Raw genomic sequence first — 18,812 nt, 5'->3', positions numbered from 1 at the left:
TTTCATTTTTGTGTGTTGTAATTGATCTTTTATCGACCTCTTTGATAATAATTAAAAAAATTGTAAATTATGTAGTAAATCAAATTGTAAAATAAAAATTGACGGGCCGGCCCGCCAACCCGCTAACTCGTAAGTAAACGGGGCGGACTTGACTTTTGAGCTCGAACACCTAAGTTGGCCCGCCCCGCCCCGCTTTTGGACGGGCTTAAACGGGGCGGACCGCCCGCTTTGCCATCCCTAGTTTTTGGCGATGTTCTTGCATTTGACATAACTTACAAGAAGAACAAATATAATTATCCCTTGGTTATATTTTCTGTTTGCAACCACCACTCACAGACTATTATATTCGGTGTTGCGTTGGTGTCGGATGAAACGATAGAGACGTATAAGTGGTTGTTGAAGTGTTTCTTAAACTACGTGGAAAATAAATATCCAGAAGCAGTTGTAACAGATGGAGATGGGGATATGAGGGAGGCTATAAAACAAATTTATCCTGATGCGACCCATCAGTTGTGTGTTTGACATTTGAACAAGAATGCATACGAAAATGTAAAGATGTCACAATTTTTGGATGGTTTTAAAAAGGCAATGTACTCAAATTTTACAACAGAACAATTTGAATGATTTTGGCGGGAGATGGTTAAAGAGAATGAACTTTAAGGAAATGCTTGGGTTGCCTAAACATATGAGAACAAGTCATTTTGGGCTACTAAATTTTTTGGTTGTATAAGAACAACGTCTCAACTCTCAATGTGAAGCTGTCAATGCAATAATCAAGTCTTATGTAAGGAAGAAAGGGTGCATTTTTGAATTTATGCATAATTTTGAACAGGCTTTGAGGGACTGCAGAAATAATGAACTTGTTGTTGATTTTAAATCAAAGTTTTCAGATCCTGTGTTGACAACTCATATTCGTCCAATTGAAAGCGACGCTGCTAAAACTTATGCAACAGAGATTTTCAAACTCAGCAAATAAACTTCAAAGAAAAAAAGAGAAAAAGGAGAAAAAGAAAGATCTTATAAAAACTGCACTAAACACTCCATTGTGAGAAAATTAGTTTCTAAGAATCTGTAAGAACACAAGAGCTGTTGCTCATAGATTGTGTTAACATTTGAGCTGGAATGTTTATGTTTCAATCTGCTTTTTAGAAGCAATATATTGTAAACATTCCAATTGTAAATCTGTTGAGATTTGTATTCCTCAAGTGACTAGGTTGTTAGTATGTATACTCGAGAGGGCTAAGGTGTCTTTTTATCTTATAGGTTGTTTGTAATATTTCAAGATTAGTGGATTAAGTATTTTTTATGGAGAAATTACCTTTGCGGGTGGACAAGATTAGCCTTTTCTAAGGTGAACTTGGATAACTGAAAGTGTTATTTTTCTTCTCTATCAAAACTATCTCTCTAATCATTTGAAACCCTTTTGAAAAAGAATCAAAGTGTTTAGAAAACCCAATTCAAACCCCCTATTTCTTGCATTTTTCTCAACCTTCAAATGACAGAAGGAGAACAAATAAGTCCTCTAATCAACAAATTGCTCTTAAACATAATTCTATCCAAGAACACCCGTCAGCCAAACTCCTTAATCTGGTAAGGAACATAGATTTTCCATAAGAGTTTGAAAACTTTCACCTCACTTAATCCAGTAGAAGGAAGCTCCAACTGACTAACCAGAATCTTGTAACCTCTGCTGACTTGATAACCTTTCGAAGCATTCAGACTCCACTGCACCGAAGTGGATCTGTCCTTGACTGCTGTCGTTGCCAATAAAACCCATAACTGTTGCACTTTGACCAGCACCGGAGATAGCTCCATAATAGAAATAGGGATCCCAAAATTCTCCCGCGCCCACTCCCGTGCCTTCCTGCATCCAAAATCTGCCACCATCACCATCTTATCAGAGTTTGCCGCAAAAAGCTCAGGAAAAACCTCCCTGATGCAGCAGTCTTGGAACCACTTGTCATGCCAAAAAAAATGAACTAGCCTCATCACCCACCTTAAAGCTGCAACAATTGAATAAAAATCTCTATCAATTTTCATAATATCCTTCCACCAAACCGAACCGAATCCTCGGTCTTTTGCCCCATTTTCCGCAATAGAATGGAAGTCCAAACAATCGTATTTTGCCCTTAACACGTAAAGCCACAAAGACTCCTTCCCTTAAATTATTCTCTATATCCTCTTAAACATTAAAGCTTTGCTAAATTCCCCAATTTTTTCACTCCCAAACTGATAGGCTCACAAACTATATCCCATCCGACCCAATGAATCTGTTTCCTATGTTCTGTTCCTCCCCATAAGAACCTACTTTGTACCTTCCCGATTTCTTTACAAACCGCCGATGGAGGTTTGAAAAAGGAAAGTTGAAAAATAGCAAGACTGCACAAGACCGACTTGAGCAAAGTTATCCTTCCTCCGAAATTGAGAAATCTGCCCGTCCACCTTGAAAGCTTAGTTTTCAGCTTGTTAACCAACAATGTCCATGAGGAAACGCGTCTTGGATTAGAGCCAATTTGGAAACCAAGGAAAAGAAATTGACTAACTTTCACTTTGCAAACTAAAAAACTGGCAACAACAAAAGTAAAGTGATCACTCATATCAAAACCAATTATCTTACTCTTATGAAAATTAGCACCCAAACTCGAAACAAGTTTGAATCCTATAAGAACTGACTTAAGATCCCAAACATGTTTCCATCCTCCGTTATCCACCAAAAGCGTATTATCCGCTAACTGCAAAATGTCAACCAAACAAATACCCTTCACGTTAAAACCAGAGAACTCCCCAAATTCCTTCGCCTTTCCCACCAAACCAGCTAAACCCTTTGCTACCAAAACAAACAAGAAAGGAGATAACGGGTCGCCTTGCCTCATCCCTCTCCCGACTTGAAACTCCTCAGTCGGATTCCTGTTGACCATAAGAGACATATAACTACAAAACACGGTCACCTCCATGCATTTCATCCACGTATCCCTGAATCCCATCCTAACCATAACATATTTTAAATAATTACAACTCACCTTATCGCACGCCTTCTCGAAATCTACTTTGAAAAACAAACATTCCTTCTTTTCCTTAATAACCAAGTCCACAACCTCGTTTGCAATAAGGACTCCCTCCATAATTTGCCTTCCCAAAACGAATGCACTTTGGCACAGAGAAACCAACCCATCCAATACCTTTTTTAATCTAGCCGGTAGCAGCTTTGAAACAAGCTTGTACAAACTACCGACTAGGCAAATTGGCCTAAAGTCATCAAGCCCTAAAGGATTCAACAATTTCGGAATCAAAGTGAGAAAAGAAAATGTAATAGCTTTTGATAGAACTCCTGTTCTATGGAAATCGTTTAACAGCCTCATGAAATCCTCCTTAAGAAGGTGCCATCACTTACGGATGAAAAAGAAGTTATACCAGTCCGGCCCCCGGCTTTTGGATCCTTCACAACCCCAACAACCTCCTTCACCTCCTCTTTCGTAAATGTCGCTTCAAGAAACCCACTAAGCTCCGTCGATAACGTGTTAAAATGTATGCCTTCTAATAACGGTCTGCAGACGTTTGGTTCCTCGAACTTGTCGCTAAAATTTCTTCTAACCTCCTTTTTAACATCAACCACCGTTTCCAGCAATCCACGAGAAGAGACTAACAATCCTATATAGTTTCGTCTTTCCTTCATTATAGAGTGAAAAAACCTGCTGTTAGAATCCCCCTCGGAGTCCCACTTCAATCTGGATTTCTGATGCAGAACGTTCTCCTTAATGCGCATACCTAACCACATCTTTTTCATACTCACACTTCTCTTAGCCACCACTTCTCTGATAACGTCATCCCCACAAACCCCAACAAATCATCGGCCTCATTGATCTTGATTCTCTCTCCATCTATCACTAAATCCAACTTACCAAACACCTCCGCATTCCATCTCCTTAGAGACACCTTCAGCAACCTGAGTTTCTCTTTCAACACGAAATCCGACCTCCCTTAAACCCTCGAACACAACCATTCATTCTCCACAAATGATAAGAAGTCTTTATTTTCAAACCACGCATTCAAAACCTTAAAAGGTTTTGATCTCCAATCCAAATTATTAACCATAATTCAAATCGGATCATCCCTGCCGCCAACCATTTGACCCACCACTCCCCAATTGTCTATAATATTGTCTGCTAAAAGAAATCTTTTATTATTTTATTAAAAGAAAATGATGTAATTTTTTTGCCATTGAGTCTAGGAGGGCCATGTTCAGCAATTGGTCAGTCTGAGTGAGTAAAAGGAAATAAAATTGAATTGAAAACCGTAAAAGTGTCGAAACCATTTTAGGAGGGAAAGATTAAAAGACGAAAAAACGAACCATCCCCGTCGCCACCAATTCACCATCATCACAGTAACCGAAAATGGCGAAAGCAAACCTATCTAGCTTAGTACACGAACTCCGAGAACGCATAGCAGCATCTTCTTCCTCCTCTTCTCCCTCCCCAAACAACCCCGCAGACGACGACGTTTTGGAGCTCAGGTTCCGCACCGTCCTCCCCAATCTCCTCCACGCTTACGTTCCTCCTTCTTCCTCCGGTAACCTAATCTTCTCTTCTTCACCGTTAATCAATCTCATTAGTTGATCATCTTAATTTAATCATCTTAATTAACATTAATCTCCTTAATTTGCAGGTAACAATAGAGAAGTGATTGCCGTAGTGAAACTCATCTCTCGCACGGCGATAAACTTCCCCGGAGTGTTTTACCACGGCCAAGCCACCGCTATTTTACCTATCATTGCTCGTTTACTACCGTTTTTCGCTGATCCTATTTTTAGGTCTCTTTTCTTGTTCCTTATTTGTATTTTAAAGCTTTTCAGTCTATTCTCTTTCTCATTTCTGCTATTACTTTCTTTCAGATCTCGTCATGATGTATTCTTTGAAGCTATCGGTTCACTTTTATCCTTACTTCGATCTGGTGCGCGAGATTCTTATAGACAGTTCTTCGTTGATTCCATGTTTCTCATTCAAGGTACTAACTAGTAGTAGTAGTAGTATAATAGTGCATTGGAGTCTCTTTATGTTGATTTATTTCAGTTTATCGGCTCACATTAACTTCTGCATTGGAGTGGTAGGTGGTAGGGAGAACTTATGGAAACATGTTATGATATTTTCAAAAGTTGTTTTTAACTTTTTTCAATAAGTTCTATGAGATAGCTTATGAAAACACCTGTGTTTGGTTCTGCGGCGAAGAAAATTGATTTTGAGTTGATTCGATAAAATTGATTCTGGCTAATAGTGAGTTGAAGGGAAAGTGATTTATGTTTGGATAAATTGTTGCAAAACTGAGTTGAGTTGAACAGTAAATATTTTGTGTAATCACATTTAGAATCTAAAGCTAAAAATCATAGTTTCAAGTAGAATCAATTTTAGAAAGCTTAATCATTTCTACCCGAGAACGACAGAACATGTTAAAATCAATTCTACATATCCAGAATCAATTCTAAATGCTCCAAATGCAAAACCAAACATACACTTACTTACAGGTAGGATCTTGCTAACATTTATGACAGTTGTTAAGGAATCAAGAAATAGAAATTTTATCTTGAAAAAAAGTAATTTTTGAACTTTTTGAGAAATTTGCTCAAAAGGAAAAACTTTTAAGAAATTGAATGAACAATTTGACTATGAGTTTATATGAAAACGGTTTGGCTTTAGTTTATTTTTTGTTATAGAAATAACTTATATTTAAGCATTTACATGATGAGTGCTAATGTTATAAGCGCAATTAAGCTGTTTATCCAATTAGGGTCTTATTTTTGGTGCTAACTTCAGCCTTATATAAGATGACTTATTTTGGAAACTGGTGTTTCTGTTAGTAACTGTCTTGGTTTTGTTTTCATGTTGTTAGATGTTTTACACGTGGCTTCACTTTCTATGAATGGACCCTCTAAGGTGACGATTAAGTGTTTTTCTGAATCCTTCTCCGGAGTTGAAGATCTTCCACCAACCAATAAACCCGTTGATGGTTGTGGTTTATTGATTGATCTGAGTAGCAAAAGCAGGTGGCAACCTTTTGCAACTTGGATTTTGAAGCTAATTAGTAAATATCTAACTGAAGGAACACTCTATGTTGAAGGATTGATCCATGCTTCGTTTGTCTCTTCCGCATGTTCTCTTTTATGCTTTGGGGATTCTGATCTGCATATGGTGGGTGATGGTTGATGAAAATTTTACATTAAAGTATTTCCACCTTACTGTACTCATACTTTTCTTTATGAGAAATGATACCAATTGTCTGACAATTTAAATATTCCTGGAAGGCATGCTTTGACTTTGTGCACATCATTGCGACGGTGACAAACTATGATATAATTCCTTATGAGAGTTTAATCCACTCAATAATTATCATCTTGAATTTGGACAAGGAGGGGCTTCCTTTTTTCAGGTTTGGATATGTTCTCTTTTTTCATGTCATATGAATGGCCTTTTGATTAGATTTTTACTTATATTGCATTATGATGTTTTGGAAAAAAAAGTATGTATACAAAACAAAGTAAATATTGTTTTCCAAAGTCTTTTAAAAATGTACAACATTAAGTTAAGATGGAGCTCACCTGCAGAAACTTGACTTATGATTTATCGTTGGGAGTTTGCCTCAATACCCTCTACTCTAGCTGTCCAGAAGACATTGTCAGGTTAACAGCTGCTGATTTAGTGGGTGTATTCTTTGGATCAGTGTGGAGAACCAAGAGCCAGCAACTTAAGGTTAACATTGATACTCACTTTTTGTTAGAACAACTTAGATAACTATAGAATTTTTACCCCAGTTTCTACAATTTTATATATTTGAAGAAGGGAATTGATCAAGAGGACTTATAGTATTCTTTTTGCAGGCTGCACTATGCAGTGCTTATGCTAGAATTGCTCAAGTTTGTTCTCCTCATATCTGGAAGCCAGAGCTTCTCATATCTGTGCTCTATCATCCGGAACCATGTTTGCCTTTGATAGAGTGCTTTCAAGTAGCTGTATCTACCCTTGATCCACATCTTGTTGGGGGAATCCAAGGAAACAATAAGAATGGAGCCCTTTTATCAAATGAAAACAAGTCAATTGAAAGCACGGGACATGGCCAAAAGAGGTCCATTCAGGATATTGATAATTTTAAGAATAAACGCCAAAAATTAAGTAAAGAAATTGATGTTACAGATGCCAGTATTGAGGTGGAATGCAAATATAGTTGTATAGTTACTTGCCAAAGAGTAGAAGATTATGCTAACCATATGAATAAGTCTCTCCTATCATTTGTTCAATCATTAAATGCTCCTGCTGCTGAACCTGGTTTATTGAGGTCAGATATTGCTTTATCTGCACTTAGCGTTCTATGCATAGCTTTCTCTATTTATCCAGAAAGCGATCTGTCTATTAGAATCTTTAAGCAGATGCTTGCATGGCTTCCTTGGATAGCTGAGCAGGTAGGTAGGTAAAAGTTGCAAATTCCTATTACATAATTTATTTATTTTCCATTAAACTAAGTTGTCTATCTTTATAGGTGAAACAAGGGAATACACTTACTGTAGATATCTCCACCTATCTAGAAGGAATTCACAGTGTATTGCTTTTGCAAAGTAAGCTTTGGGCTTGACCTTAACTGATTTTGTGAATCAACATCTACTTTTTCCTTAGCATAAAAATCTTTTACCTATTTCTATAGGTGATTACATTATTTTGTGTCTGATTTTCTTTGGTGGAAAGTAAATTATAAGGACTGTTAGCATTCTGATCATTCTCTCAATGGTCAAAATTGGATTCTTTGGATTTTGGCAAGAACAATTTTTTGTAAATGAACAATCTTTTTTAGCCTCTCTCACCTGCTGCCATTTATGTCTTAAACAGAAAATCATAATGATTTGGAAATATAGGCATTTAACTGATCTTTCTTGATATATCCTATAATTTACTTTTACTTCATGATTTTGGTGTCTGCTATTTCATGCTCCTGATCTGTGTCACTCGTTACTTCTTTCAGGTGCCTCTTTCAAAGAGAACAACCCATTACAAGATGGGAATTGCCATGTAGACCTTATGCTTGTAGTGCTTAAACTTCCCTGGACTCATACGCTCCTTGATATTGATAATCAATTGCCATGGAAAACTAAATGCCTTGCTCTTCAAGTATTATCAAAGTTAGGTCCAAGCTTAAGCAGTGAAGTAGTTCTTGATGTTTTGGATTTGGGTCTTCATGATGAAGCTGAAGAAGTCAGGACTGAAGCAGCTATTTCTTTGCCACTGATGGTTTTGTGGTCTGGTCTTGATGTATCACCTTCTGTCTTTAAAAGGATGGAGTAAGCATAACGCCTGGATATTTTAGCATACAGATTTCTATAACATCTTTTTAAACTTTTCTTTTGGTTATTTTGAATTAGGCATATGATTATATTCTTTATAAGTCATTTTCTTTCCTTTGAACTGTTGGATTTATATCCTAGGATAAATTTTCTGTTAAAAAATCATCACGCATGCGCATTGAACTTGCTATTTGATATTATTTAGTCCAGTTGGATTCAGCTTGTGAGCTACAAACTTTGAAATGATAAAATCTTTTTCCTCAAGTGAGTTTCCCTTATTAATGATTTGGTTTTAAGCAGTTTTCACAGTTTCAAATTTATATGTCCTTTATCGTTAAGAATTTTTTTTTCCCCCAGTAATGGGTTAGTTCTTTGTAAGTTTCTGGGTTGCATCGAAGTATGTGGAGAAAGTTGTTTCTCTCTAAATGGAGAGACAAGTCTTCTAGTTGTTTTACTTCTCTCTATACAATATGCAGGTACTTAAGAACAGATAAAGAGGTTAAGAAACTTTTTCCCATATCTCTTGGCCTATTGTCATGTCTTTATGGATGCAGACGAGCTGTATCTGGTCTTCCTAGGAACGAGTGCAAGTTATTTCTAAAGGGGAAAGGTGGAAGATCAAGTTGGACAATAGATCATTTACTGCAAGGTTTCAGCTGTTCAAAATGCGATAAAAAATTTATTCGCAATCAAAATGAGCGGTATCCTCCCATCATTCTTCGATCTGATATGTGCGGAGCAGATGCACAAGTTAGTTTAGACAGTAGTTTCATGCTGCTGCAATCTTTATTTTTTGACCTTCTTTTTGATGAGTCATCAGAAGATGTCCAGATTTCCTGTGTGAAAATGATTCATCGCATCCTTGCACACGGTGCCCCTGATATTCTGCACAATACAAGGCTTGAATGGATAAAGTGTGTAGAATATCTATTGACTAATAGGAGCAAGGAATTGAGAGATGCATTTTGCAATCATATTAGTTCCTTTATGGATGATCATATTTTGAGTTTAATATTTGCCGGAGATACAGGCAAAAGCAAGGAGCAAAAATTCTTGGATACAGTTAAACAAGCCATTATAGTAGCCGATAATCCACTTATATTTGAGACTTTAATGGAATCTACAGCAGAAATAATGGTTTCTGTTGATATAGGTAGCAAACTGTTCTTATCTTCTCTTATACTGTTGGTTGATCAGCTTGATAGCGTACATTTAACTGTGAGAATGAATGCGTCAAGATTAATACACAAATCTTGTCATTTCCATCTTAAAGGAGGTCTTGAACTAATTCTTTCTAAAGATGCTCATATTCGTAATGAACTGTATGATTATCTCTCTGAGAGACTTGCTAGCCGCCCAGATTTAGTGAGGGAATTTGCAGAAGCTGTTTTTGGTGTTGAGACTGAAGAGTTTGTCGAGAAAATGATTCCTTCTGTTCTTCCAAAGCTTGTGGTGTCACAGCAGTATAATCGTCAAGCAGTTGGCACCTTACATGAGTTGGCCAAGTGTGTGAAGACTGATATGGTGCTTCTGATTGTTAATTGGCTTCCAAATGTGCTTGCTTTTGCTCTTCATCAAACAGATGAACAACAGCTAATTTCTGCTGTGCAGTTTTACCAAGAAAATATTGGTTCTGACAAGAAGGAAATATTTGAAGCTGCTTTACCAGCTCTTTTAGATGAACTTGTATGCTTTACAGATGCTGGTGATTCAAATGAGATAAGCCAAAGGTAACATGATGATTTCTGAAACTGGATTGCACTTTTTTTCTTTCCTGGGCGCACTTTGTTGATCACATTGTGGTTGACAACTATCTAACCTGGGTACTAATATTTGGAATTCACGTGTTTGTTTCGGAAACAATGTTGCAGTTGCCTCAGATTTAGCTATATTAAGGGTTATATTATATTATTATTATAATTATCATTTGCAATTTTTATTATTTGATTTGATTGTATTTATTCGCTCATCATTGATTAGCAATTATAGTAAGTTCAGCATGCTAATTTCTTTCATGATACTCCTATAAACTTCAATCATAAGCAAAAAGAAGATTTCATACTTTTAGTAACGGAGTTCTAAAAAGAAAAGTAATGGTAATTAAGAGTGTCACGAACCAACAGTCTAAGAGCATTTGTCGTTGGATTATGACATGTGAATAGTTCTTTTTATCTGTTTTAAATACTCCCTCTCAAGTGAGAGGTCTTTCTGTTTGAAGGACAGACAACACATAGACTCTCCAACCCGATACTTCAAATTCAACCTTTTATTGGAAGAATGGGGTGAGCAAGGATCGAGTTGTATAAAATTTGGATATGGATGCTTTGATACCATGTAATGAGTGTTGAACCAATTATCCCAAAGTTCAAGCTTTTAGTTGAAGAGACAAACATGGTTTTAATTTTATATTTCTAACTAAGAGTACATGAGCCTTGTATTGCATTCCCACTTATTCTTTTGTTTGTTGACAGATTAGCTAGAGTGCCTCAGATGATTAAAGGCATTGCTGAAGTTCTCACTGGTGCAGAAGATCTACCAGGCTTTTTGAGGAGTCATTTTGTCAGACTTCTGAATAGCATAGACAGAAAAATGCTCCATTCAGATGATTTCTTGCTTCGTAAACAAGCATTAAAACGAATTGAGATGCTAATTAGAATGATGGGTTCTCATCTTAATACTTATGTGCCAAAACTGATGGTGCTTCTCTTGTATGCTATTGATAAAGAATCACTGCAAATGGATGGGCTATCTGTCTTGCATTTTTTCATAAAGCAATTGGCTAAAGTTTCACCATCGAGCATTAAACATATAATTTCTCAAGTTTTTGCTTCTCTTCTTCCCTTCTTGGAAAGAGACAAAGAAAATCCCTCAAAACATTTGGACAAAGTGGTAAAAATTTTAGAAGAACTTGTTTTTAAGAATAGGGTTATCCTAAAGCAGAATATATCTGAGTTCCCCCCGCTTCCCAGTATACCTGCTTTGATGCAAGTGAACCATGCAATTGAGAGTGCTCGTGGGACAATGGCTTTGAAGGATCAACTACGCGACGTGGTTGATGGCTTAAATCACGAGAACTTAAATGTGAGGTACATGGTAGCATGTGAGCTTCGCAAGCTTCTGAACTTGAGATGGAAGGATATTGCAGATCTAGTCATTGCCGAAGCTGGTACAGACTTGGATGTTTTGAGCTCTCTGATCACATCCTTATTAAGAGGATGTGCAGAAGAATCAAGGACCACAGTTGGGCAGCGGTTGAAATTGGTCTGTGCTGATTGTCTTGGGGCCCTTGGTGCTGCTGACCCTGCTAAGGTAAAAGGTTTTTCATGTCAACGTTTCAAAATTCAATGCTCCGATGATGACCTCATATTTGAGCTGATCCACAAACATTTAGCTCGGGCATTTAGATCTGCACCTGATACTGTTATCCAAGACTCTGCTGCATTGGCTATACAGGAGTTGCTAAAGTTTGCTGGTTGTGAGGCATCACTGGATGAGAATGCTTCAACTAAAATCAAGACAACAAATAGTGGTAATCAGATGAATAATAGGGGCCAGAAATTATGGGATAGGTTTTCTAATTATGTGAAAGACATAATAGCCCCATGCTTAACATCTAGGCTTCAGCTTCCTAAAGTAGCTGATTCAACATCTGCTGGCCCTATTTACGACCCATCTATGTCATTTAGAAGATGGATTTTCAAATGGATAAGAAAACTGACTGTGCATGCTACTGAATCTCGTGCAAGCATCTTTAATGCTTGTCGAGGTATTGTACGCCACGATATGCAAACAGCAATATATTTGCTTCCGTACTTGGTTCTTAATGTTGTCTGTCATGGCACTCAGGAGGCACGCCACAGCATAACACAGGAAATCCTATCTGTTCTTGATGCGGTTGCGTCAGAGAACAGTGGAGCTTCAGTTCATGGATTCAGTGGTGGTCAAAGTGAAGTTTGTATTCAATCTGTGTTCAATCTTCTTGATAATCTTGGACAGTGGGTGGACGATGTTGAACAAGAACTTGCTCTTTCCCTTTCTCAATCATCTATTTCTAAGCAACAAAAGTCAAAGGATCAAAGCCCAGTTTCCTTGACAGGTCAGGACCAACTCATTGTACAATGTAAATATGTTTCAGAGCTTCTATCCGCGATTCCAAAGGTGACTCTTGCTAGGGCTTCCTTTAGATGTCAGGCTTATGCAAGGTCGTTGATGTACTCTGAGTCCCATGTAAGGGAAAAGTCTGGCACTTTCAACCCTGCTGCCGAGAGGAGTGGCATCTTCGAGGATGAAGATGTCTCGCATCTTATGGAAATATACAGCTGTTTGGATGAGCCTGATGGACTATCTGGCTTGTCATGTTTAAGTAAATCTTTGAGGTTACAAGATCAGCTTTTAATGAACAAAAAGGCTGGTAACTGGGCCGATGTTTTAACTTCTTGTGAACAAGCTTTGCAGATGGAACCTACCTCAGTTCAGAGGCATTCGGATGTCCTTAACTGCTTACTAAACATGTGCCACCTTCAGGCCATGGTCACTCATGTTGATGGTTTAGTTTCTAGGATTCCTCAGTACAAGAAAACATGGTGTATGCATGGTGTGCAGGCTGCTTGGAGGCTTGGAAGGTGGGATTTGATGGATGAGTACCTTAGTGGAGCTGAAGATGACAGTTTAGTTTGCAGTAGCTCGGAAAGTAATGCTTCATTTGACTTGAATGTCGCAAAGATTCTCCAAGCAATGATGAAGAGCGATCACTTCTCAGTTGCGGAGAAAATTGCTTTAACCAAGCAGTCACTAATTGCTTCCCTAGCTGCTGCAGGAATGGATTCTTATACGCGGGCCTATCCATTTGTTGTAAAACTTCACTTTCTCCGGGAGTTGGAGGACTTTCATTCTCTTATGGGAGATGACTCTTTTTTAGAGAAATCATTTCATTTAGATGATCCAGCTTTCTCTAAATTAGTGGACAACTGGGAGAATCGACTTAGAATTACACAATCATCACTCTGGGCTAGGGAGCCACTCTTGGCTTTCAGGAGATTGATTTTTGGTGCAAGTGGTCTTGGTGCTCAAGTTGGCAATTGCTGGCTTCAATATTCAAAACTATGTCGCTTGGCTGGTCATTATGAAACAGCCAACAGAGCAGTTTTAGAAGCCCAGGCGTCCGGTGCACCTAATGTCCACATGGAAAAAGCAAAGCTCCTCTGGAGCACTCGGCGGTCTGATGGTGCCATTGCAGTACTACAACAGTCTCTGTTGAACATGCCTGTTGAGGTCTTAGGCGCTGCTGCAATTTCATCTATTACAAGCCTTTCCCTTGTACCACTCAATCCCCCACCTATTATTTGTGAAAGTCAAGCTCCAAATGAACACAAAGACATTGCAAAGACCCTTCTTCTGTATTCAAGATGGACTCATTACACTGGGCAGAAACAGAAAGAAGATATAATAAGTCTTTATACCAGGGTGAGGGAACTGCAGCCTAAATGGGAAGAAGGATACTTCTATATGGCTAAGTATTGTGATGAAGTGCTTTGTGATGCCAGGAAACGCCAAGAGGAGAATTCAGAGCTTGGCCCTAGACGAGCTCCTTTGGCAACTGCTGTTGGCTCTTCAAAATTGAATAATGAGAGGCGTTGGTGGTTTTATATTCCCGACGTGCTGTTATTTTATGCAAGAGGACTTCACAAAGGAAACAAGAACCTATTTCGGGCACTTCCAAGGTTATTAACCCTCTGGTTTGACTTTGGAAGCAAGTATCTAAGAAGTGCGTCACAAGAGGATTTAGAGGATGTGCATAAAAAGGTGGGTATAAAACTTTTCCTCTCTCTCTGTTTTCTGTTTTCAATACACACATATCTTTTGATATTTTATTAAACATAGATATTCTTTTTGTTCATTGCCGTTTATGTTTAGAGTAATTACTGTTTTGTCTTTTGCTCTGGTAGGCACTGAGTGTTATGAGAGGCTGTTTGAAGGATTTACCACCATACCATTGGTTGACCGTGCTACCTCAATTGGTTTCAAGAATTTGCCATCAAAATGGAAAGATTGTTAGACTAGTCAAAGATATCATTACCTCTGTTCTCATACAGTATCCACAACAGGGCCTATGGATTATGGCTGCAGTTTCGAAATCTACTGTTCCTTCAAGGCGTGAAGCAGCAGCTGAAATCATACATGCTGCACGTAATGGTTTCAACTCAGGAAGTAATGCTAGCAGTTTATTTGTTCAATTTGCTAGCTTGGTTGATCATTTGATCAAGTTATGCTTCCATGCTGGTCAGTCAAGAGCAAAGACAATTAATCTCTCAACTGAATTTAGTGCTCTGAAGAGGATGATGCCCCTGGAAATTATAATGCCAATTCAACAATCTCTCACCGTAAATCTGCCATCATATGATGGGAATCTGGGTAATTCACTTATGTCTAATATATTTTCTGCCACAGATCTTCCTACTATATCAGGCATTGCCGACGAGGCAGAAATTCTATCATCTCTTCAGCGCCCTAAGAAAGTATGTTATTACTGAATTTTCCCTTAATATCTCTGCGTAGTTTATCTGTGATTTTTGAGTAGGCAGTTAATTTTTGTTTACGTGCATGGTGTGGTACAACATTTTTGGTTCCTACATAATTTAAAATGAGTAAGCATCATAACTCATAAGACCTGGTTACAATATTGTTATTGTTTATAATTAGGAACATTCTTTGCTTATGTACATTAGTAGTTGGATGGGTAATCTCCAAATGCACATGTTTATCTTCAAGTTCTGAAGTTTCACGAAAGGATGAATATATCATCCCAGAGGGAAATCTATTCCATTAGAAACAATTATTATGGTAGTGGATAACATGAGAAGTAGACTTGACTCTACTCAGAAAATGGAGCTAGATGTATAAGTATTTGTTGTACTTTCCGTCTTAATTACAGTCAACCCCTAGTCGCCTTAATTGCGGCACTTTTGCTTGCCTTCATTGCAGCCCCTAACACCTTCATTGTGTTAGCTTTGAAGGGGTTGATTTAGTCCCACATTGCTTAGAGATATGGCATGTGTTGTGTTTATAAATGGGGACAATCCTCACCCTACAAACCAGTTTTGTAGGGATGAGTTAGGCTCAATCCATAAATTCTGAGATGGTATCACAGCCTATCCTAGATCCATTGTTGGGCTTCCCGCATCGTACACGCTTTGGCCTCATTGAGGCCCAAGCGTGAGAGGATGTGTTGGACTTTCTGTCTTAATCGCGGTCCGCCCTCCGCCCCTACGCCTTAATTGCGGCACTTTGGCTCGCCTTCATTGCAGCCCCTAACACCTTCATTGTGTTAGCTTTGAAGGGGTTGATTTAGTCCCACATTGCTTAGAGATATCACCTGTGTTGTGTTTATAAGTGGGGACAATCCTCACCCTACAAGCCAGTTTTGTAGGGATGAGTTAGGCCCAACCCATAAATTCTGAGAGTATTATTAATATGTTATGTGGTCGCTGAATAGAGATGCTTGTTTGCATGTTAGAGCTGTGCGGATCAGGACGATGTGCCATTATGTAAGCACCCAACTTTTAGAAAAAATATGCTCAGTTTTTGTAAGGGTTGCATTTCACTTAAAGTTTATGCGGCCTTATATTTTCATTCTCATTGCAAAGGTCAAAGTGCCAACTCCAACGGTCAGACCATTCTGTACTTGATGGGGGTAAATAATTTTTCATATCAAATTATTTTGTTAAGAGCTTGAGATACTGGCAAGTCTAAGGAACTTTCAGTAGAAGTTAACTAAATGCAATACCACTGTTGTCTACTGTTCTGTGTCATTCTATGTACCATCTTCTCAATGAATGCCTTTGTATTTCAGATTGTTCTACTGGGAAGTGACGGTATTGAGCGCCCGTTCCTATGCAAACCCAAGGACGACCTCCGCAAAGATGCCCGCATGATGGAGTTCACAGCCATTTTTAACCGACTTTTATCCAAATATCCTGAGAGCCGTAGAAGGAAGCTATATATTCGTACATTTGCTGTGATTCCTCTGACAGAGGACTGTGGTCTGGTAGAGTGGGTACCCCACACTCGTGGGCTTCGACAAATTCTTCAAGACATATATATTACTTGTGGAAAGTTTGATCAGCGGAAAACAAATCCTCAAATAAAGCGAATTTATGATCAATGCCAAGGTAAAGTGCCGGAGGATGAGATGCTGAGGGACAAAATACTTCCGATGTTTCCTCCTGTTTTCCACAAATGGTTCTTGACAACATTTTCTGAGCCTGCTGCGTGGTTCAGGGCACGTGTTGCTTATGCTCACACGACTGCTGTTTGGTCCATGGTTGGGCATATTGTGGGACTCGGTGACCGGCATGGTGAAAACATTCTTTTTGATTCTACCAGCGGTGACTGTGTTCACGTTGATTTCAGTTGCTTATTTGACAAAGGTTTGCAATTGGAGAAACCCGAGCTTGTTCCTTTCAGACTAACACAGGTAAGAGAGGTTCATAATTGGAAAATAAGTGCAAATCTGCCATATTTCATTTTATCTTTTCCTTTGAGGAGACATGTAGTTGAAATTATTTAATTTTATAAAGAGAAGAAAAAAATGAAGATTTTGAGTTATGGTTATGTTTAATATATGATTACAGAGATGACAGAAAAGTCCAAATACTAACTGACATATATTTCTAATGGTCTCCATGCTATTATCAATTATCTTATTTCTACTAGCAATGGAAATCATGCACTTGCACTCATTTGTTAAAATACCATTTTTTAATACTTCACGCTGGTACACTTTATCACACCTGATGCCTGATTTTTTTGTTCTCATGTGTATGAATGTTGGACTCTTGGTTCTCATTGATTTTGCATTAAAACCTACAGAACATGATTGATGGCTTAGGCATCACAGGATATGAGGGTATCTTCTTGAGGGTTTGCGAAATCACACTTTCTGTATTGAGGACACACAGGGAGACTCTCATGAGCGTGCTTGAAACTTTTATCCACGATCCTCTTGTGGAATGGACAAAAACTCAGAGGTCCAGCGGCGTAGAAGTTCAGAATCCACACGCACAGGTTTTGATATTTTGCATTTAATCAGCTGCATCCGAAAATTGTTTTTTTTTTCATTGGGGATACAATGACAACTAGGTTTTTTTTTTCACCGAATGAGATCAACTATAAGGATCATAATTATTTCATTAGGAATAGTTTATATTAAAACAATTTAAAAAATTTCAGTGTGTGTTGTTTATCGTATATTCCTATAAGTATACAATTATTTCCGTTGTTATAGTCTGCGAAAGACTGGGCAATTAAATAATTGTTGTAATAATTTTATATGGAATTTATTTATCAGCGAGCCATTAGTAATATTGAGGCAAGGTTAGAAGGAGTGGTTGTTGGTGTTGGAGCTGCACCTTCATTACCTCTAGCTGTAGAAGGTCAAGCTCGTAGGCTAATTGCTGAAGCAGTCTCTCACAAGAATCTAGGAAAGATGTATATATGGTGGATGCCTTGGCTCTGAAGATTTGAATGGGCCGAGAAGATCTTCACATATTGATTCTGACAGGTATGCTGTTATTAATTTCATTTCTATCTTCTGTGCAATCCCTAAATGTGATTTATGTTTTTTTAACATAAGAGAGATTCAGAGATACAAGCCGAAAGCTAAGAAATAAATGGATTAAGCTGTTATCATTTTGGTGAAAAGGAATCTTGGACTGTGGGAGAATTGGGAGCTGAATGCATAAAGTAGAGCTTTTAAGCAGAAATGTTGTCCTTGTCATGGGGTTGAACTAAGCGCGTGTTTGGAAAAATGGAGATTCTCAGTCATGATGCAGCTGCTGAATGAAGCTTGACGCCACATAGTTGTAGCCGTGGATGCTCTCTATGGAAGCAAGTTTTAGAGCTGCCATTATAATGTATATTCTTTAGGGTAACTGCGAACAGCTTTTTGTATATGAATCCTAGTTTGCGTTGGTAATTGATAAACTATGACATGTGGATAGCTACATACATATATTCCATTGCATATCAATTTGACATAAGGATATTTACCTGCGTCATTTCATTTTTCTTCTTTGGGGAAACAAAAAAGAGCTAAATCCCATAATTGGCTGGCACTATATCAAAATTTCATGTCCTTAACATCTAATTAGTGTCATCCAAGGAAGTAAATATTCAACTTGTAAAAAGTAAGGAACGCTGTTAAGCTAACAGGTAATCATCATCTTCACATCAAGAATTTAAGGAATTTCCATTTTTAAGAGAATAAGGCTAGCTAGATTGATCAATTATCAGTAGCCTCCATCCCACCTGTATGATTTTTTTGTCAAAACAAATTATGTGTTGATGCTTTTCTGATTATCTATTCCTCCATATATAGTACAGCCTTAGTAATTACAAATGATTTCATAATTATTACTACTAATTACAAATATATTTTGATTTGAATTTCGAAGTTATACAAAATATAATAGGAAACTAATAATATCAAATTTCTTTA

The 18,812-nt window shown here is 37.9% G+C and overlaps 1 protein-coding gene across 3 annotated transcripts; it reads left to right on the top strand.

The window, feature by feature from the left end:
- Positions 1-4,222: 4,222 nt before the first annotated feature.
- Positions 4,223-18,522, top strand: LOC131649242 (serine/threonine-protein kinase ATR-like). Of its 3 annotated transcripts, none has more exons than XM_058919006.1 (16): positions 4,223-4,571; positions 4,668-4,807; positions 4,889-5,001; positions 5,881-6,179; positions 6,293-6,417; positions 6,593-6,737; positions 6,866-7,444; positions 7,522-7,597; positions 7,999-8,314; positions 8,794-10,047; positions 10,789-14,119; positions 14,263-14,832; positions 16,167-16,790; positions 17,186-17,380; positions 17,664-17,876; positions 17,959-18,522. In XM_058919006.1, exons 1-15 carry the CDS (start codon positions 4,392-4,394, stop codon positions 17,829-17,831), a joined length of 8,115 nt encoding a protein of 2,704 aa, XP_058774989.1. In that variant the 5' UTR covers positions 4,223-4,391; the 3' UTR covers positions 17,832-17,876; positions 17,959-18,522. The 3 variants fall into 3 exon arrangements, with proteins under 3 accessions (XP_058774989.1, XP_058774988.1, XP_058774987.1); XM_058919005.1 differs by having other exon boundaries at positions 17,949-18,522; XM_058919004.1 differs by having other exon boundaries at positions 18,018-18,520.
- Positions 18,523-18,812: the final 290 nt, after the last annotated feature.

The sequence above is a fragment of the Vicia villosa genome, linkage group LG2 (assembly GCF_029867415.1).
Source record: "Vicia villosa cultivar HV-30 ecotype Madison, WI linkage group LG2, Vvil1.0, whole genome shotgun sequence".
Lineage (NCBI taxonomy): Eukaryota > Viridiplantae > Streptophyta > Magnoliopsida > Fabales > Fabaceae > Vicia > Vicia villosa.
Note: the sequence above shows the minus strand (reverse complement) of the source record. Positions and strands in the feature narration are given on the sequence as shown.

Coding starts and splice junctions, on each gene's coding strand:
- LOC131649242 (XM_058919006.1), top strand. CDS start 4,392: ATGGCGAAAGCAAACCTATCTAGCTTAGTACACGAACTCCGAGAACGC. Junction 8,315..8,793: donor TCTGTCTTTAAAAGGATGGA/GTAAGCATAACG, acceptor TACAATATGCAG/GTACTTAAGAACAGATAAAG. Junction 17,381..17,663: donor TTCAGAATCCACACGCACAG/GTTTTGATATTT, acceptor TTTATTTATCAG/CGAGCCATTAGTAATATTGA.